Here is an 18,131-nt window from a genome sequence, read left to right as displayed (position 1 = left end):
TATAGAGGTCTTGCGTGATTCGAGTCTGATATTTTCACAATGATTAAAATACAATTGTTTGATCTTTTGTTGCAGGCCTCATGGATTCAGGATCTACAAACAGCTCTAAGACTCCCAGCATGTGATAGGTTTCCTTTATATAAGTTAGCCAGGAAAAACATATGGCATTATCCAGCGGCATATGTTTCCGTATTACGGCCGGTGAAAAATGTGTCTACTCTACTTGTATAGGGATCAGCCTTAAAAGTGGGCAAATTTTGATTTGATCCTCTAGATAGGGCAGCCCTAACTTGCCATGGCAGATAACACTAGAGCACCCGCAAAGATCAGATAACTTTTCTCAGAAAGTTGTTCTTGGCTTTCTACAAGAGTCCACACCTAAGTGCGCCCCCAAAACTCAGCTTCATATGAGGCCACCTACATGCACTTACTTCTGTGTTTAGTCCAGAGCTCTTTTATGGGTTTATGGTCTAATTTGGAGTCCAACCTGAACAGGGTCTTCTTAGATCTTGAACTGCGGGTCCTTTGTTTTTGAAACGACCCCAGAGCTGAGAGGAGTGGAATAGTATGCCTGAATAAGTTAATATATTTACCCTCAAGTCAAGTCCAGAACCTTCCTAAAACTAGTGAAACCTACCAGAAGGCCCTGAGGACCATTGGCAGACCTGACCAGCAGGACTGCGTGATCCGCAAACAGCAGGAGAGGGACTGGATTCATGCTCAATTGGTGCATATATCTCCAATACCTACCAGGTAGTTTTCAAGTCTATTATTGTACAGAATAAAAAGAAATTGTACCAGTAGACATTCTTGGTGTGCTCCTCTTTTACAACTGATAGGCTTTGTAATTCAGCACTTGGCACCCTAGCTGGACCATCCAGGTGCATGTCCTCAAAAGGGACATTAGGGATTCCTCAACACCCATCTCTGCCATAATGGACCAAAGCTTCGATCTGTTAACTATGTCAAAGGCACAGCTCAGGTCCATAAATTGCAAGTGTACTGCCCTTTTCAGCTTTTGTGTACTTTCCAATGAGGAGATATAAATTAAGGCATTGGTGCACTGTCCCTCTGAGCTGTTGGAAGCCATACTGAACTTTGGAAGGAATCGTTGTTCTCTTCAGGTTTCCAATCTGCTAACTAAACTATCCCTGTGATCTTGACTGTAGAATCATGTAGAGAGATAGGCCGGTAACGTCCCTGATCGTATCTCTCCCCCTTTAAAAAAGAAAAAAAGGAACAATTATTGTCTCAGACCATGAAGAAGGGAATAACATTTTCAGTTGCAGCCCAGATGACATCTGCTAATATGGGAGCCCACAAAGGCTTTTGGCTTCGAATGGTTCAGATCTTAGATGTAACAGCTTGACTCGATCTTGCTCCATTTAAACATTATACCTTTGTTCTGCGAGTCTTCTAATGCTGCCCCTTTTGCAATAGACTCGTTCAAGCCACCGCTCAGAACTATGTACATAGTGAGAGGGCTTTGATCACTAGAACTGGAATACACAACACCCAACGTGTGTGTGTTTTTAAAATTGTTTAACATTTCTTGCTTGCCATTTCATCTGCTCTTTAGCTCCCTTATGGCTTTAAATGGCAGGACATTTCATCACAGGGAACCGTACACACATTTTAAAAAGACAAAATAAACACATTAACAACTAATGCCATGCAAAGCCCCCCCAACATCTGCCCTACGAAACACAGGGTGACCCAAAAGAATACAATAAACATCTCCGATTGCCACCAGCAGCCACGCCATATATAATTGAGATGTGCGTTGCGCAAGTACATTCTCAAGTACAAAGGGAAGAGTGGTGGGACCCGAAAAATAAAGATATTCATTGGCTGCCGAGATATACAGGTGGGAGAGAACATTTGTTTGGTGAGATATTAATGGTGAGTAGAGTACTGTGAGTGGGTAACGGGCAAAAACATACTGCGGGTCACTTTGTTAATCAATTTCAGAAACTCCGTAGTCATCTGGAATTCTTTGAATAAATTAAATCGGACCCAGTTGATGGTAGGTAAAATTAGCGCTCTTCCCCTGGGCTACTTTTACAGACGGTCTTAGTCACCTGCAAGTACCAGCTGGTAAAGGTTTTTCTAGAGGTAGGCACAGACTTTATAATGTTGAAACCAGAAATCCTTTTACACCACTAAGGTCACTTGTTGAGAATTACTGACTCCTCCACCTTGAAACAAGGGTCAGCAACTTTTTGTTATAATGAAACCAGGCACATTAAATAGAGAAGGTGTAAGCTAATGTAAACATGCAATCGAAACCATAAGCCTTGGTGACATTTGCCTATTCTCCTTATGAAATTTTGCTGGAATTGGTCCAATTTATTTTTTTAAACAAGCAGGAATTTGTAAAGGAATTTCATAATTTTTGAAATGGCACTTTTTACATGAATGGGTATATTACATTTTTTTCCACCGCCTTACACGCTTTAGTGGGAAGGGCCACAGGGGTCTGGCAACTCCTGTATCTGTCACAAGCACCAAAGTTTATAAAGTTCATAACCCATATTTCAGTTGCTACATATCCGCTTCTCTGACTTACATACGTCATGAACATGTATAAAAACAATTTTGCCTATCACTATCCTGAATCAATTTACGACATGGACTGTGAAACTGACAGGTATATCTTACAATGCACACTGCCCATTACCACCATATGGATGGGTGACTTAACAGAACTTTGTGTAACCTACTGCCCGCAATATGCGGTGTAACTGACAAGTGAGGGAAGGGCAACTTTATTTTGAACACCACCCTTATGTGTAAGCTCTTATCAACCTTCTGGTAAACCATAATCAGGTAATCGCGTCTGAGGCTTGCTCATTCAGTAGTCTACAGATAGTAACTTTCACAGGTAGTGGGCTCGGTAGCACGACTGGTTAAGAGGAACTCTGGATGCTTGGTTTTAATACTGTAACCCATAGTTCTGTGCCCTATTACCAAAAAGAAATAGCTTTGAAACTCTGTAGTCCTTTGCATTAAATGTACATTTGGATAATCTTACTGTTAAGCTACACCATGAAGTTATTAAACATTTCTTTAAAAAAAGTTTACAATCCACTTTTGTTTTTTCCTGTTAAGGCCTCTTATGAAATTGGAATTGTGAGACAGTTTCCATTTTCCTCCGCATTACAACGCATGGCTGTAGTTGCTCGTGTCCTTGGAGAGAAGAGAATGGATGCATATGTTAAAGGTGCACCTGAGGTGGTGGCTGGCCTGTGCAAGACAGAAACTGGTAACAATAACTTTTAACTGTCTCTTAGCCTTTTCCCTGCCACTACACCACGTGACGCACAGTATTTGTTTAATTTAACTTTATTTATTTCAGTTCCTCCAGATTTTGCTAATATTTTGGAAGACTACACCAAGCAGGGGTTCCGGGTGATTGCGCTCGCTCACAAAAGATTGGAGTCAAAACTCTCGTGGCATAAAGTTCAAAATATTAACAGGTGAGAATATTATTTCATGATTTGCCCAAGATCAAAATGAAGTATTTCGACACTAAGCAGAATGAATACTCCCAGTACACATAATTTTTTGTTGGAGAGGAAACTTGTTTTGTCCCAGTTATGATTGAATACATTGTGCTGTAGGAAACATGATTGTCTTCGTGATTGCCATACAACCAGCTAGTTGTATTCTTGGTGGTAAGTTGTGCTTGGGTACTTTTCATTTAACAATCCATTTCACTCGGCATTATTGCACAAACTGTCTACACGTATCTGCATCTTAAACATCCATTTTTAGGTTTTGCTTAAGACAGCGAGTGTGCTGTCTCTTATAAGACCTTTTGTTACTGTACGGTGGGCTCGGAGCCTGCCAATTACCTGCCATTAGTTGGCTCCATTGTCAAGCTAATTTGCTCACTTCTTCTTTGTCAACCTCTTTGTTTTCCTTCCTCTTCGTGTGTTTGTCAATTCTATGGAGCAGAAGTACATTACTGTGTCCTTCTACTGCTCACTTTTTCAGGCACTTCATTTTTTTTCTCTCTACAAGAGTGCATGTGTTTTCCTGCTGTCTACCTCATGTACTTCTCACCTCTACATGTTCCTTCACTCTGCCCATCCCACCCAGCTTCTGTCTGTGTGACGCCCAGCCCTTTCCTCCCACCCTCCATTGTTTGTGTGCTTCCCCTTATCCTCCCGCTCACTCTCCATTGTCCATGTGCTGCACACACCTATCCCCATTCACCCTGAAGTTATCCAAGTGCTTCCCCCAGCCCCTCCGGCCCACACACTGCGGTTGGTGTGCTTCTCCAGACTCTCCCTCTCTGTTATTGGTATGCTTCCCCAGCCTCTCCTGTCCACCCTCAATTGTGTGTGTCCCTCACTCCCTCTGTTGTCCACGTGCTTCCCCCAGGCCACTCTCCTTTGTCTGTGAGCTTCTCCAGCTTCTCCTACCCATCTTCCGTTGTTCATGTGCTTGCCTCCAATTTGTTGTTTCTCACCCACTGTTGTCTAAGTGCTACCCATCCGCTCTCGCCTGCCCTCTACACCTCCCGCATTCTTCTCTTGTGCTTTCCCTCCCTCTCTGTTACCTTGTCTCACTACCCACTCACCTGTTTGAGGTTCCAACAAACAGTAGAGTTGGTTGGGAGGATTGTAAGAAAGTGGTTTATTAGTTTGGTTAGCTCGGTATCCACCACCAATAATAGTCACTATTTTTTAGATCCATTCAAAGGCTTGAATAATTTAAACATGAGCTCAACCTCCTGGTAGCTGTGGCTTGACTTGAAAAAATTGTGTGAAACATTTAGAAGTTAGAAGGTTGAAAACTCAACACAATAAAAAACCCACGCCTATTTATGAAAAGAGAAAAATGTAATAAGCAAAATGACATCAAACCTATAAAATTCCAATTAGAAAACTAGGAGATGCATATTTTTAAAGAGTGAAGTCGAAAAAGTACCATGTTCCTGGAGCCACCCAGGGGATCAGCCCTATGATCCCTTGAGATTTATGTGTCCTTGGATTTCAAGTGGAAGAGGGTGCAAACTTCTTGGGTCCTTCTCATTGGTCACATCTACCACATGCAGCAGGTTCAGTCGACCTGATCTTGTTTTGCAAATTCAGCAGGTTTCGGAGGAAGGCTGGATGAGGGTCCAGCTTTGCAGGGTTCAACAGTCTGTGGGTTGGGGCCCACCCTAAGACACTGTTAATCTCTCTCTGACCAAAGGAGCAAAGGTTCCCAGTCCCTGGCCTACCTACATTTGTGGTAGTTCCTGTTTGCTCTATTGCACAGAGGCTCAAAATCCAAACTGTCAGGGTGAATCACGAAGGTCTTCAACCACACTAAACTTGGGCTCTAAGGTTGGGGTTTTGAATGTGGAGAGTACTCTGGTGATCCTTGTCTCCTCCCATATTTAACACTGAAATCCATTTTGAGGCAGGCAAGGTACCCGCAACAAACGCAGAAAAGAGTCTGGTAGGTCAAAAGCATGACGGTTCAACAACCAAACAGAGGATACACACCATTGTCTTGCCACACTGTTTCTTTAGTTTCAAGAGTGCCCCAAGTGTTTACATGCGGCTCAACAGACTTGTAAAACAGGATTTGAAAGTGTGCTGCCACAGGATGCCCACAGTCTCCACTGTGCATATTTTGTTGAGAGGAGTTCTCTCTGCCCATTCAGGTCAATCTATTGTTTGCTCCTGGAAGGCAATTTCACACGTTTCCTTTGTCAAATTGATTCAATGCTGAGCACAGTCAGAGAGCTGGCAGAAGCTTATGCTAATTAGCCTTTTTAACACTTCAGGGAAGTAATGGGTAACTTTGTAAAAGTTAGTCTTCTTTAATATTTGTTAAAAATCCAATTTCACAATTGGGTTGTATTTTAGTAAATATTAATAATAGTGGTTTAATGATCGGATGAGATTGTATAAAATTGGGAGTGCGCCAGATCCCTGTTGCCTGCGTTGCGGGTTCGAAAGAGGGGATTTTTTCCATACCATTTGGGCGTGCCCGACTATCCAAGTTTTCTGGGGTGAAGTACTCCGAGAATTGGGAGCGGTGCTGGAGACCACTCTTCAGCTGGACCTCAAGTTAGTCCTATTGGGAATGACAAACGATGTTGATGTAAGCCGCCCACAATTAATCTTCCTAGTGCTGGCCCTAGTGGTGGCTAAGAGGGATGTGGCCAGGAAGTGGGGAGCCCCAGATTGTCTGAGATTGGAAGACTGGCGTTGTGGCCTGGACTTGTATATGGCTGCAGAAAGGGTTACTTATAAAGGACGGGGGTGTCCAAAGAAATTTGGGAGAGTGTGGGGAAAATGGCGCCACTTCCATGGGCTGGATGGAGGCCTCTGAGAAAGTTGCTGTAACCAGGGTTGGGGGCCCACGAAGGTCATGGACTGGAGGATACTGTGCTGTACTTTTGGCCAGTGGCACTGATGTGGAGTTCATATTGCTTGTGCTTTCCTTTGTGAACAGAGAATTGAGGATCGGGGGGATCGTGGGGGGGCTCTGGGTTTGGAACTTCGGAGGAATAATGACATGCCTGTTGTATTGTTCTGCACTGAAAATGCTAATAAAAATATTTCAAAAAAACAAAATAGTGGTTTAATAGTTTTCTTAAGAAACACACAAAAGGTGATGGGAGGAATACTTGCAATCCATCTAACCTCTGGCAGCCGCTGGGGGTAGCATCCCGACCCATTGTTCTTTTGCTCAGCATGCCACCTCAGTTTAGATCCTGCTGAAGGTAAATCAGTCTTGACTCTGCTTCTCATGGGAACAGTCCAGTCCAAACTGCCAGGCCAGGTCCTCCCTAAACCGGAACTCGAGCGACCCAGGACTGTTTCGCCCTAGTTTTTGGGTCATCAGCCGGGTACAGATTGGTTCCAGTGACACAGTGAGCAAAGGATCTGCGTCTCAGGAAGGACCTAGCTGGGCAGTTCAGGCTGAACATTTCCAATTGGAGCAGGGTCAAGACAGAATTTGCACGTAGCTGGGTCCAAACTGAGATAACCTGGTGTGTAAAATAAGGATGGATTGGGATGTGGCCCAAGTAATTACCAGTGGCTGAGATGAATTAACATTCCATCCATCACTTTTTTATATACTTTAATACATTTCTTAGTTGGTCCCATTCCTGAGATACAATATGAGTATTTTAATCTGTTCTCTCATTTTCCAATTGGACAGCTAGGCTTGCCACAGTGACCATAGTTTATAGAGCTTTGTCACTGCGGGTACGTGTTATCATTAATTTTCTACATCCCCCACTTTTAAATATCATGCACCATACCGTGTGGTCTACATAGGGGTGACTTACTAAAAAATTATATCTGATAGAGACATCTAGCCGCAGATTCCTTACCGTAGAATTTCCTAGCCAGAGCGAATAACTCTCATAGGTGAGGCCCGTTACCTTTGTATTTAATGTTATTGTGTAGGTTTATTAATTGTACAATTCATAACATAACATTTATTCCCGTGCATAGAAAATGGGCTCCTGGCATTTTGTTCTGCTTTAGAAATAATATAGTGCAATTAATTTCAGTCTCATCAGCAGGTAAGAGTACTGAGGTGAAAAAAGCCTGCAACATTTTTTATCCTCAGTCTACATACAGTTTTCCAAAGAGGCATTTGTTTAATTTTTTTACCTCACGAAAAATTTACAAAAAATATAGCTTTTCAAAGAAGTAGCCACTATTGGCAATCCCTATCTTTAGAGTAGTATCTCGCTGAGAATTGTAGATCTGTGTACGTACTTCTAATATTGAAAACTCTGTTGCACCTGTACTGCAATATTGTTTTTTTTCTTTTTAATCTTTGTTGATATAGGGAAGTCATCGAAAACAACATGGTTTTTCTAGGCTTAATAATAATGCAGAACAAGCTGAAGAAAGAAACGCCTGATGTTCTTGAAATTCTGCGGAAAGCCAATATTCGCACTGTCATGGTTACAGGTTAGTAAGGGTTGAGAACGTGTCCATTGATTTTGTTTTTGCATGACTAGAAGTACATATAGAAGAAGAAAAATCTGTTCTTCTCCAACTATTTTGTATTAAACCTCTCCCATCTTAAATTACTGTCCCTCATCTATCATGATTTTCTTGTTTAGGAGTGCACTTGGAGATGCATGTGTATTGCTTTTTTCTTTGTTTCTGGTGAATACCTGACTTTTTTTTTTTTTTACAAAAGCGATCTTTGTGGAATATTACATTTAAAATGCTTATAGGAGCGCCACATAGTGAAAGAGCCTTTGTTTCCTTTGAACAACTGTCTGTCATTTCTGCTGACAGAGTTTTATGGAACATACTGATCATGTGGCTGCCACTTTGCTATTCCTGTGCTAAAAATGTGGCTGTGTTTCCTCAAGTATCATTCTGACTTCCTTAAAACTCTGTTGTGGCACAAAAGAGCTTAGAAAAATGCCCCAGACCACAAGTGGCTACCCACAGTCTGACAAAACAGTGAACGCAGGATGAACAGCTTAGACAAGAAGAATAGGTTTAGGTGCTGCCGGCAAATTTGAATACTAAACAGGTTTGGTCTATATCACAAACTGACAGTAACTAGGCAGAAGAAAATAAAACATTTCTAGTTGGGGCTTTATTATGTGTTTCCTGCCAATGAAGGGAGGCCCAAACAGTAGGGGATACAGTTATCAGTGCACAGGGGTTTGAGCATCACTCATTGTTGAACTGCCAGTCAGCTCAGAAAACAGCAGACACTGTGCTACTGTTGTTCATTAAGTATTAGTTTAGGTCAAAGTATGCACTACCGGCACACTCCGCGTGAGACATGATCACTGTTCTCATAGGTTTCAGAAAATAGGATGCAGCTTCAGACATCTGGTAAAGAGACTTCAATATAGGCTATTGGGTATGTTAATGACTACACAGGGGGTGGATTATCACCAAATTCAGATGAAGCCATGCTTTCCAAATGTTATGTTATAACTACTTATATAGCGCTCAGCTGCCCCAGCGAAGGGGCGTCCCGGCGCTTACAGCAGCAACAAGAAAAGCATACTACAGAGAGACCCAGTAAGACATATTCCCATGAGATATTATTTTTTTAAGGGAAAGAGATGGGTCTTAATTGCCTTCCTGAAGGTCAGCAGGTCATCTAGTTCTCGTATGTGGGTTGGTAATGAATTCCACAGTTTTGCTGCCAGATAGCGGAAGGAGCGACCACCCGCTCTGCAGCGTTTTATCCGAGGCACCGTGACAAAGTGCTGCCCCATAGAGCGTAGTGCACGAGAGGGGACGTATGGAATCAGCAGGTTATCAAGCATTTTAGGCGTGGCCAATTTCAGAATTTTAAAGGACAGGCAGAGCACTTTAAACTGAATCCTTTGTGCCATAGGGAGCCAGTGGAGCCTCCGGATGGTATTGGCAGCAGAGCAGAACCGTGAAAGGCCAACTAAGGCCCTGGCAACTGCGTTCTGGATATGCTGCATCCGAATGATCTCTGCTTGATTAGCCCCTAGAAGCAGAGAGCTAGCGTAGTCCAAACGAGAGAGGATAGTAGACTGAATTATCAGCTGTCGAGTGGATGCATCAAAGAATTTTAAGATAGGTTTAATACCTCGTAGAATGCCGAAACAAGTGGCCGCATTTTTTTTGTGTGTTGTAGCGGAAACTAAGGGAGGAGTCTATCCACACCTCCAAGTTTTTAACCTCATTTCTAGGTTCGGGGGCCTTACCTAAAGCAGTAGGCCACCACTGGTCACCCCATAAATCAGTGTGCTTACCGACTATCAAGACTTAGGTTTTGTTTGCATTCAATTGCAAACAATTTGACATCATCCAGTCTGCCACGGCAGCAAGTCCGTTTTTTAACTTGGAGACGTTCAAACTTGAGCCATCCGAGAGAGCAACCACCAACTGCGTGTCGTCCGCATATGAGACCATGGTGAGGTCCCATTTTCTGGCGACAGCAGCTATTGGCTGAACATAGAGATTGAACAAAGTGGGGCTCAAAGCTGAGCCCTGAGGAACGCCCTGTTCAATCGGATGTGCTTAGAATGGGGGAGTGGACACGCGAAAGGATCTTCCTGTCACAAAGGACCTGAACCACTCAAGGGCCAGATCTGAGATCCCTACCTCCTCCAGTCGACGGAGCAGAACCTCATGCGAGACCGTGTCAAATGCCACGCTGAGATTAGATCTTCTAGCAATAGTTTTTACACTTTGGTGGAAATTGAGTGCCATTAAGTTACAGGTTGCTAATAGCTTTTGCTCTAAAAAATCTTAGGGTATTTTTGTACATGTCTCAAGTTAAAAGTATTTTATATAAGCATGTGTCCCACCATCAGTATGCATATTCAGAGCACTTCACATTTGCGCTTTAGTGGTGAGAGGTAAGTCTTGTTACCCCCCTCACCCCATCTGCACACCCTCCCAAAGACCAGAAAACATAATCTAATCCCTTCCTGAACATCGTTTTCACATGGCTAGAACATGGGTTTTTTTTTGTGCCGACTAGACACCCAAAATTGAAGGAACTGCTGATTTTTCACAATAGCACAACATCGTATTAGGGAAGTTCCTTCTCGAATAAGTCTCATATTTGTAAGAAGAAGATCTGAGTTTCTAGATGAGCTTTGTTTAACTCAAATGGGGATTTAAACTTTCACAATTATCTTGAAAGACTGCAGACACATATGTAAAGTAAGTTTAAAAGCTATGATTGTGCTGAGTGAAGGAAGTGGGATGAGACCTTTGGCCATATTTGGCGCCATCGATGTCTTATTAGGCAGCCTGAGCCCTGTCCTCATTGTCTACCATTTTGCCGTAGGAGAGATTGACTAATTTAAATTAAGTCTTGCGAAATTTGTCAACAGATCTGTTACTGACACACACCAGGTATGCCTTGGGGGGGCGGGGGTCGAACCACGACTCGAAGGCCTACAGCAACTGTTCATCAATGAAGCCAAAGGGCATCAGGGATTGAGAGGTGAAGCTCTACATCGCCAGGCATAAAAAGACTTCTCACCGGCACAGCTTCAAGTCGTGGTCCATATCAAAAGTACGATCTTGGTCCTGGTCCTGAAGTAGACTAATCTGCTCTAGGGGTCGTTCTGCATCACAGTCCAAATCATCAATAAGTCTAAAAAGAAGCACAAAAAATCGAAGCGGGATTCAGAGCCCTCGATCCACTAGGATTCTCTGAAAAGGCACGGGGCAGTGCCACAGCTCTCGATCTCCCTGCTGAAGTCGGACGACTTTGGAACTGATCACGCAGCTAGTTCTGACCTAACCCGGGTTTCTGGGACGGCAGCCACACCACATCTGATTGAAGAGTTCCGTGCAACTATACTCCAGCCCTCCGATCCCTAACCTATCATTGGCATGTTCACCCTCGCTGCCGGTTGGACCCTCCAAGCCCATCTTACCTCTGGCTGTAGTCCTGAACTCGCTTCCGGCACCACAAATCAAACTGGCTAGAGGCACTTCAACACTGACTCCCTTAACGCTGGAGCTGGGGTACCGATAGTTCAGTTCGACACCAGTCCAACCTTGACCAAAGTAGCACCAGATACCACCTGAGGCACCACTTCCCCAACTTGAATTACTGCCTCCACAAGGCAGAGAACACTCTCTGTATTCCGAACATGGTATCCGTATGATAATTGGTACGATTACTTGCAGGTACTAGAGGTCTAGATAGCTCTCTGGAACACCATGATAATGCGTAGGGCAGCCGAACAACCTGACCTCCAGCTTTCCACCTTGGAGGTAATGTAAAGTGTATTAACAAAAGTCCTTCAGCGAAGGCAAACCTCTTCTGAGCCTTTTCTTCCATTTCATTAGGCACTAAAGAATGCACCAATGGCGGCTCAGCTAAACCTTATTCTAGCCCTTCAGTCAACTGACAAATTGCCAGGGGCCATCGCCCTACTCCAGGCAGCCCTACTTTTCTCTCTTTTTCCTGAAGGTCTGTCATGTGGTGCGAGCCTCCTCGAGGAGCTCTAATCAAAGGCATCTTCCAAACCATTTCCCTAACTGGGAATCCAAGCAGGTGAAAACATTTGGAAAGCAAGTTTTTTTCCTCCACTTATCTGGCACTTTAATCCGTTAACACCAGCTGCATGTTGGGACACTGTTTCCATGCTCTTTGGGACTCAGTGGCACAAGTCCTCCCTGGTGTACCCGAAGATCTTCAACATTATCTTGCTCAGGCGATTCAAGATGATTGTGATGCTGCTAAGCTCACAATTTGGTGTTTCTTGGACACTCCCGATTCCATTGGGTGGCCATTGGCACAAGTGTTGCCATTGACTGCGATAAACTGGGTTCTCGGGTGATGTCTGTCTTCTCTGATGGACATACAGTTCGATGGGACTCTCTGGTTTAAGGGTAAGGTTGATATCAATCTAGCACATTTTAAAGAGATCAGATCTACTGCACGCTCTCTGGGCCTCTTAGCCCCACCTCGCCAGCCGCACCAGTTCCACCGCTCCTTTCACAAATTTGGTAGAGGGGCCACTTATTCAGGCTCCACAAGGAAGCCAACTGTGGTGGGTACAACCCCCTGTGGCCTAAGTCATCTGACTGCTCAGTCTCATCCCACCCCCCCCCCCCCCCAGCAGGCCCACCTTTCAAACCTCTTTAAAGCGCCCTTACAGGAGCACAGTTGCCCAAGGTTGGCAGAATCCACTGATTCTTTCTGTGTTTGCAGGTAATTATGTCAGACAGGTGGGTCTTTTAAAACCTGTTCCGAAATTCTGCGTGTGGGATGGACTATTCCGTGCTTATGACTTCAAGTGGAGATTCCCCTGGATGAGTACTAGGATTACAGATAAGCTACTATTTCCTCTTTTGCGCAGCGATGAAGGAATTAACTTTGGTTGTCAAAAAGATTAGAATATGGGGTTTCGTGTATTCAAAATGTTGGAATATCCGATTTTTATGGTGGTCTTTGCTTAATGATGATAATGCATACACAGAAAATACATCAAAATAGTATTATAAACATGCAAACTGCTATACCTGAGTTGAATCACCAGTTTTCCACTGTCAATGAGCTTGCAACTGCTCAGTGGTCCCTGCATAGAAGTAAGAGAATTTTCCTATCAGAAGCCACTTAATTCTGTAATTGGGTGTTGGGGATTAGACAGTGGAATGTCTCACTTCTGCTATGTCCGAGAGACATGAACCGTCCTTTTTGAAGAAAGCTGAGACATTTGGATGAATAAATTCGATGTTTTTGAAGAGCCCAACCTACATTCCAAAGTACATTTTGCTAAGATGAATTCATTATTTTAGATTTTTTTGAAGATGAATCAGATGAATCACTTTATTTGCATGTTTATTTTGTGAACAGGTGATAATATGTTGACTGCAATTTGTGTAGCCCGGGACTCTGGAATGATTCTGCCGCAGGACAAAGTAATAATTGCTGATGCACTACCTCCAAAGGATGGATATGCAGCCAAGATAAATTGGCATTATGCAGATACCTTCACAAAGAGCAACGGTGTGCCAACCATAAATACTGAGGTGCTGTAAATGTCTGCTTTATTCATTTAAATATTTAAGAAAATGTTAATTACATATCTTTTGAGTGTTCACACAATACATTATTTACTTTATTTTTTGTCATTTGAGATTTACCCTTACAGATTTTACATCCATTAAAATCTGAAAATGAATTGCTCCTGACATTTGGTATGGAAGGTGCAATCCAAACATTCCATTGCCCCATGACTTGCTGTAGATTGTGCCTTTGTAGCAAGGAGGTATCTAGACTAGTTGCCACATTTTTCTGCAGTGAGGGGTGAGGAGGAGGGTGAACAACCCATGGGGACACACCTAGGTTTGCTTCATATTCTTCTTGAGAGTATTGACCTCTGCAATCCTTCCTACAAGAGTTGGCTTACTGAGTAAAGTTGGGAAGGAAGGAAATCGACATGCTCTCTCTGTTGGCATGTCCTTGTGTTGTTATTGTTTTCTCCTCCTGCTATCATTCTCTTTAAAGCCAGCTGGCCTGTTTTTATTCCACTGATAATACAGGCAGGATAGGTGATTCTATTGCATATATTCTCATGATTTCATTCTAGTTTAGGTCCTCTTTGCAGATATTTCTCTTTCAGTATCGTCTATAGTGTTCTTGCTTGTCTTGCTGTCGTCCCTCTGCTGGATAGCTGGTAACTTTGATTTTTACACTGAGGATAGGGTCTGGATGGTGAGAGTGACTACACATTTCATATATAATCTCTTGGTTTGGACTCTTCATTACTTTTCCCTGTAAGCATCTCTGCTTAGTAGATGTTCACTGGGTTCTCTTATACATAACCCCTTGTTCTGGTGACCTAAAGCTGTGAGTGTGTAACCAGAGTGTTCATCCAGGATGTCATTCCTTTTCAGCCGGGAAATATTGTGACTTTCTTCTAAAAGCAACTGTTGTATTATATATAATACTTTGGTGTACATTTTTTCTCCCTATTCCTCAAACTCCTAACACTTCAAACAGGACATCTTTTATTAACCAAATAATTCTCCACCAATGTTTGGATCATGAAGATATGCTCCATCATGGACAGACCCTGTTTGAAACTTCCTAACTTCACCATGTATCAAATCTGTGGAGCTCAAAGTTCTCGACATTTTTTCCATTGCCTGCTTATTGGTTGATAGCTGGTGTCGGGTTCTTGCAAATTATGCAGAAATTAGTTTCATACAAGGCTGCACAGGTAATGAGATGGAAATCCTTTTTGCAGAATATGAAGTGCATAATTTGGTGGAAACAGGTGCTCTGGCTGACGTTGTTCCAGGAAGATCTTGTAACCCAAATCAGATTTTTTTTCCTTGTAGCAAGTCTCTATTGAGTTGTGAGTATAACGCAGGTTTTCAAATTCTCCATATTTAAATACCCGTTCCTGTACTATCCGTTCTGTAGGAGTTTTTGTTTGCGTTTGAGCCTCCTGAAACTAATTTTTCTACCAGCTCTTTCTAGAGAAACCCCACCTCATTTTTTTTTTACACCAGGATTAACCGCATTAGTAATTTAAACTGGTCAGTCTTATAAGGAATATGTTATTTGATTGATGCTGGTGAACTGTGGTCTCTAATGCATAACTCCACTGGTGAGGTAAAATTGTATTATTTTGTTTATGATTATCTACGTTAAATATTTAAACTTTGCCAACTGTGTTGTCGTACTCCATTTAATAACTGTAGTATATTTTTGAATTTATAATGGATTTTATCCACTGGTAGGTTTTAGATTTTATAGTGGATTGTATTTACTGTTATGATTGTAATTTATATTTTATTATATCTATACAATAAATATCACTTTAATGCATTCACCGGTGAGGTAGGTAGCACAGCCAGGTTCTTCATGCTGTTTATAAACTGCAAGAGAATGATAATCCACAAGTTGGGTTGGACTGCGCATGAAACTAGTTCGTTCATGTGAATTATCTTTTTAAAGTGGACATTCTGCGGAGCATTGGATAGCTACTTAACACTTTTATTAGGGTGCATGAAGCTATTGTGTGAATACTGTGAGAGCTGGAGGTATGTAAACCAGTGGTTCCTATAAAGGAAAATACTTTTTAGGAAATAAAGTTAATAACCTTGTTTTGATTTTGTAGAGCTAGGAGACTCCGTTCTATTTAAGTGGCTAGTGCTGCATAGTCCTTCTGAAATGGTATAATGTTATGTTCCCGTTTTTTTCTGCTTGGTACATAATGTATTATATGTTTGCCTCCTGTTGTTCGTCAGTAGACTACACTAATGTAAGAGTATTTAATATAATGATGTGAATACTTAGCAAAGAGAATGTAGACCTTGAGCTGGTTGATATTTTGCGAGATCACATGAGTTAAATAAAAGGTTTTATTGTTTATATTAAAAAGCAAAAGACACATGCATCAAGTAAGGAACAACAAAATTAACACCAATCACCCTGAGAAATATCATTGATTTACCCCCTCTCAATTAAATATGAAAGATTACACCTTAGTTAAGAAGAAAAACCCATCCTCAAAACTCCTTCCCAAATCCACATACACAGGTCCAACATGATCCCTTCCTTCGGGCTGTCAGGCCATATTAATAATGAGGGCTGCTGCCAAGCTAATAGCCAGTTAATTAATTTGCAAGATTAAGGCTGCCTCCACCTTCAGGGCCTCTTCTCTATTCCACCTGTGTTTACAAAGGGCTTTAGTCTGTACCAACTGGTTCAGGAGAATAATGGTCACAGCAACAAATGTTGGCCACCCTTCCACGATGTGTCATAACACACACCACACCTGTATTTGGCTAGGCAACCCTTTTAATCTTCCCATCAAGGTTGCCAGTGGCAGCCAACCTAAACACAACTAGTTTAAGTCTTAATATATTTCATAACCCTCATCTTAGTTTGATTCAAAGCAGCCGTCTCACAAAGCCATACTTGCACCCTCCTCTTCGCCTTTGACGAATAAGAAAGGACAGCCTTCCTAATCAATTCAAACTCTGGTCCTATAGTTCTCCATACACAAACCATAACCAAATCACAGTATCTACCTCGTCTACTCCGATCATCATACCTTTAGTGCCCAATTGTAAAACGCTGCTTTTGGGTTCACTCTGCTTCAAGCAGAAGTTGAAGTATCTTATTGCCACCTGTTGACAGACCTGTTGGGGATAGGTTTGTGCTTGGTTGTGCCATTGCAAAAGAGGTAGCTGTCTCTACTCCCAAAATATATGTAAGAAATACATTTCCTCAAGAGCCAACAATCCTACCTGTCTATGGGCCATCACATTTGCCTCCTATTCCCCTGCTGTTAATCGTTGTCTTGAAGATTTCAAGAACTGCCCTTATCACACCACCCCAAATCTAAACACACTGACTATGCACCCTGTCCAATTTATCATAATGTTCTCTTTTCTGCATGCCCCCAGTTCCCCTTCTCTGCAAGCCTCACCCCTAATCAAAGGTTCACTCTCTATCCTTTCACCATCAAGCTACATGGTCATATTAACACCGGTTGAATCCATTTTAAACCAACTGAAACAATTTTTTTTTTATCTAAGCAAAAGTCATCAAATGGTTTCATTATGCATGTATTCCTTTCTCAGTTGTCATCTGTTAACAGCAGTGCTGGAACCCAAACCCATTTCTCTAATAAACATCCACAGTCGTGTTTTTAACTGGAACCCAAGGTCATTGGAACCCAAGGTCATTGGGGTAAACCTTTCATGGTGAAAAGGCATTGCACACTACTTGACTGAATTTTAAAAAATCCTATGCGTGTCTTCCCCTCCTTTTCACACTGCAGTACCAGGTTGCATCTTAACAGTTTTTCATTACAATGTCGTTATGGATCAGATTAAAGCCAACTCTCCTCTCCTCCAGTCAAGAATGTCCAGTGAAGGAATCATGTTGATTGGTGGGTATAGGTTGGCAGATGCCAAGTACAGGGATGGCTCTATCAGAACTACATGCTTTATCATTTTGTAGTGCAGCAAAAACCTTTCCTGCACAGTCTCCTTTCCACTCTCACACTTTCAGGGCCCTTTTCTGACCACTCTTGTAGCCTGTTTACTAAAAGCTTCCCCTGGAGCTTAAATCACCCATCCCTGTTAATCCTGCTTGCTTTTGGGTACATTCCCAGTGATTCAAACACCATCTGCAAAGTCTCAGCCAGATGCTTCCCTTCTGTTAAACCATCTCCCCTGACAAGGAGTTAAAGAAATGGGGGCATGGGGTCAAAGAGGTTTTGCTTCAGGGAGCCTAGCTCTCTGTGCTAACATTGATGCTTCTTTACCTAATAATTGTTCCTTTGCCCTTTGGGAATGGTGAAAATGGGCATCCCTAACTTATTCCTAATTTTTTGGATGGTTGTGATCACATCGCAAATAATGAACATTGCTAATGTAGGCATGTAGAATAAGTGCATATTACCTCATAGGTTCTCCTGATTCAAACGTTTGTCAGAACATAAAATGCCAGTGAGAACCAGTAGCATTATTAAATGTGTCGAACATCACAAGAAGGAAGGTCTGCCATGGAACTGTTTGTGTGGAATGTCCTTAATGTCCCTCTAAAGTAAGCATGTTTCAGTAGAGGTATGGCTATAAGTAAGGAGACATGATGTAAGATTTGCTGTTGTGTCCCATAAGGAAGTTAATATTTTCACAAAATGTGTTGAACGT

The 18,131-nt window shown here is 42.3% G+C and overlaps 1 protein-coding gene across 9 annotated transcripts in view; it reads left to right on the top strand.

The window, feature by feature from the left end:
- ATP13A3 (ATPase 13A3) overlaps positions 1 to 18,131 on the top strand; it is a 430,700-nt gene that overhangs the window by 237,602 nt on the left and 174,967 nt on the right. For all 9 annotated transcript variants that reach the window (XM_078666249.1, XM_078666244.1, XM_078666250.1 and 6 more), the window contains 4 exons: positions 3,112 to 3,265; positions 3,359 to 3,479; positions 7,816 to 7,940; positions 13,309 to 13,484. In XM_078666249.1, coding sequence (XP_078522375.1) covers positions 3,112 to 3,265; positions 3,359 to 3,479; positions 7,816 to 7,940; positions 13,309 to 13,484 — 576 coding nt within the window. The remainder of the gene's footprint in view (positions 1 to 3,111; positions 3,266 to 3,358; positions 3,480 to 7,815; positions 7,941 to 13,308; positions 13,485 to 18,131) is intronic.

Source organism: Lissotriton helveticus, chromosome 11, assembly GCF_964261635.1.
Source record: "Lissotriton helveticus chromosome 11, aLisHel1.1, whole genome shotgun sequence".
Classification (NCBI taxonomy): domain Eukaryota; kingdom Metazoa; phylum Chordata; class Amphibia; order Caudata; family Salamandridae; genus Lissotriton; species Lissotriton helveticus.
Note: the sequence above shows the minus strand (reverse complement) of the source record. Positions and strands in the feature narration are given on the sequence as shown.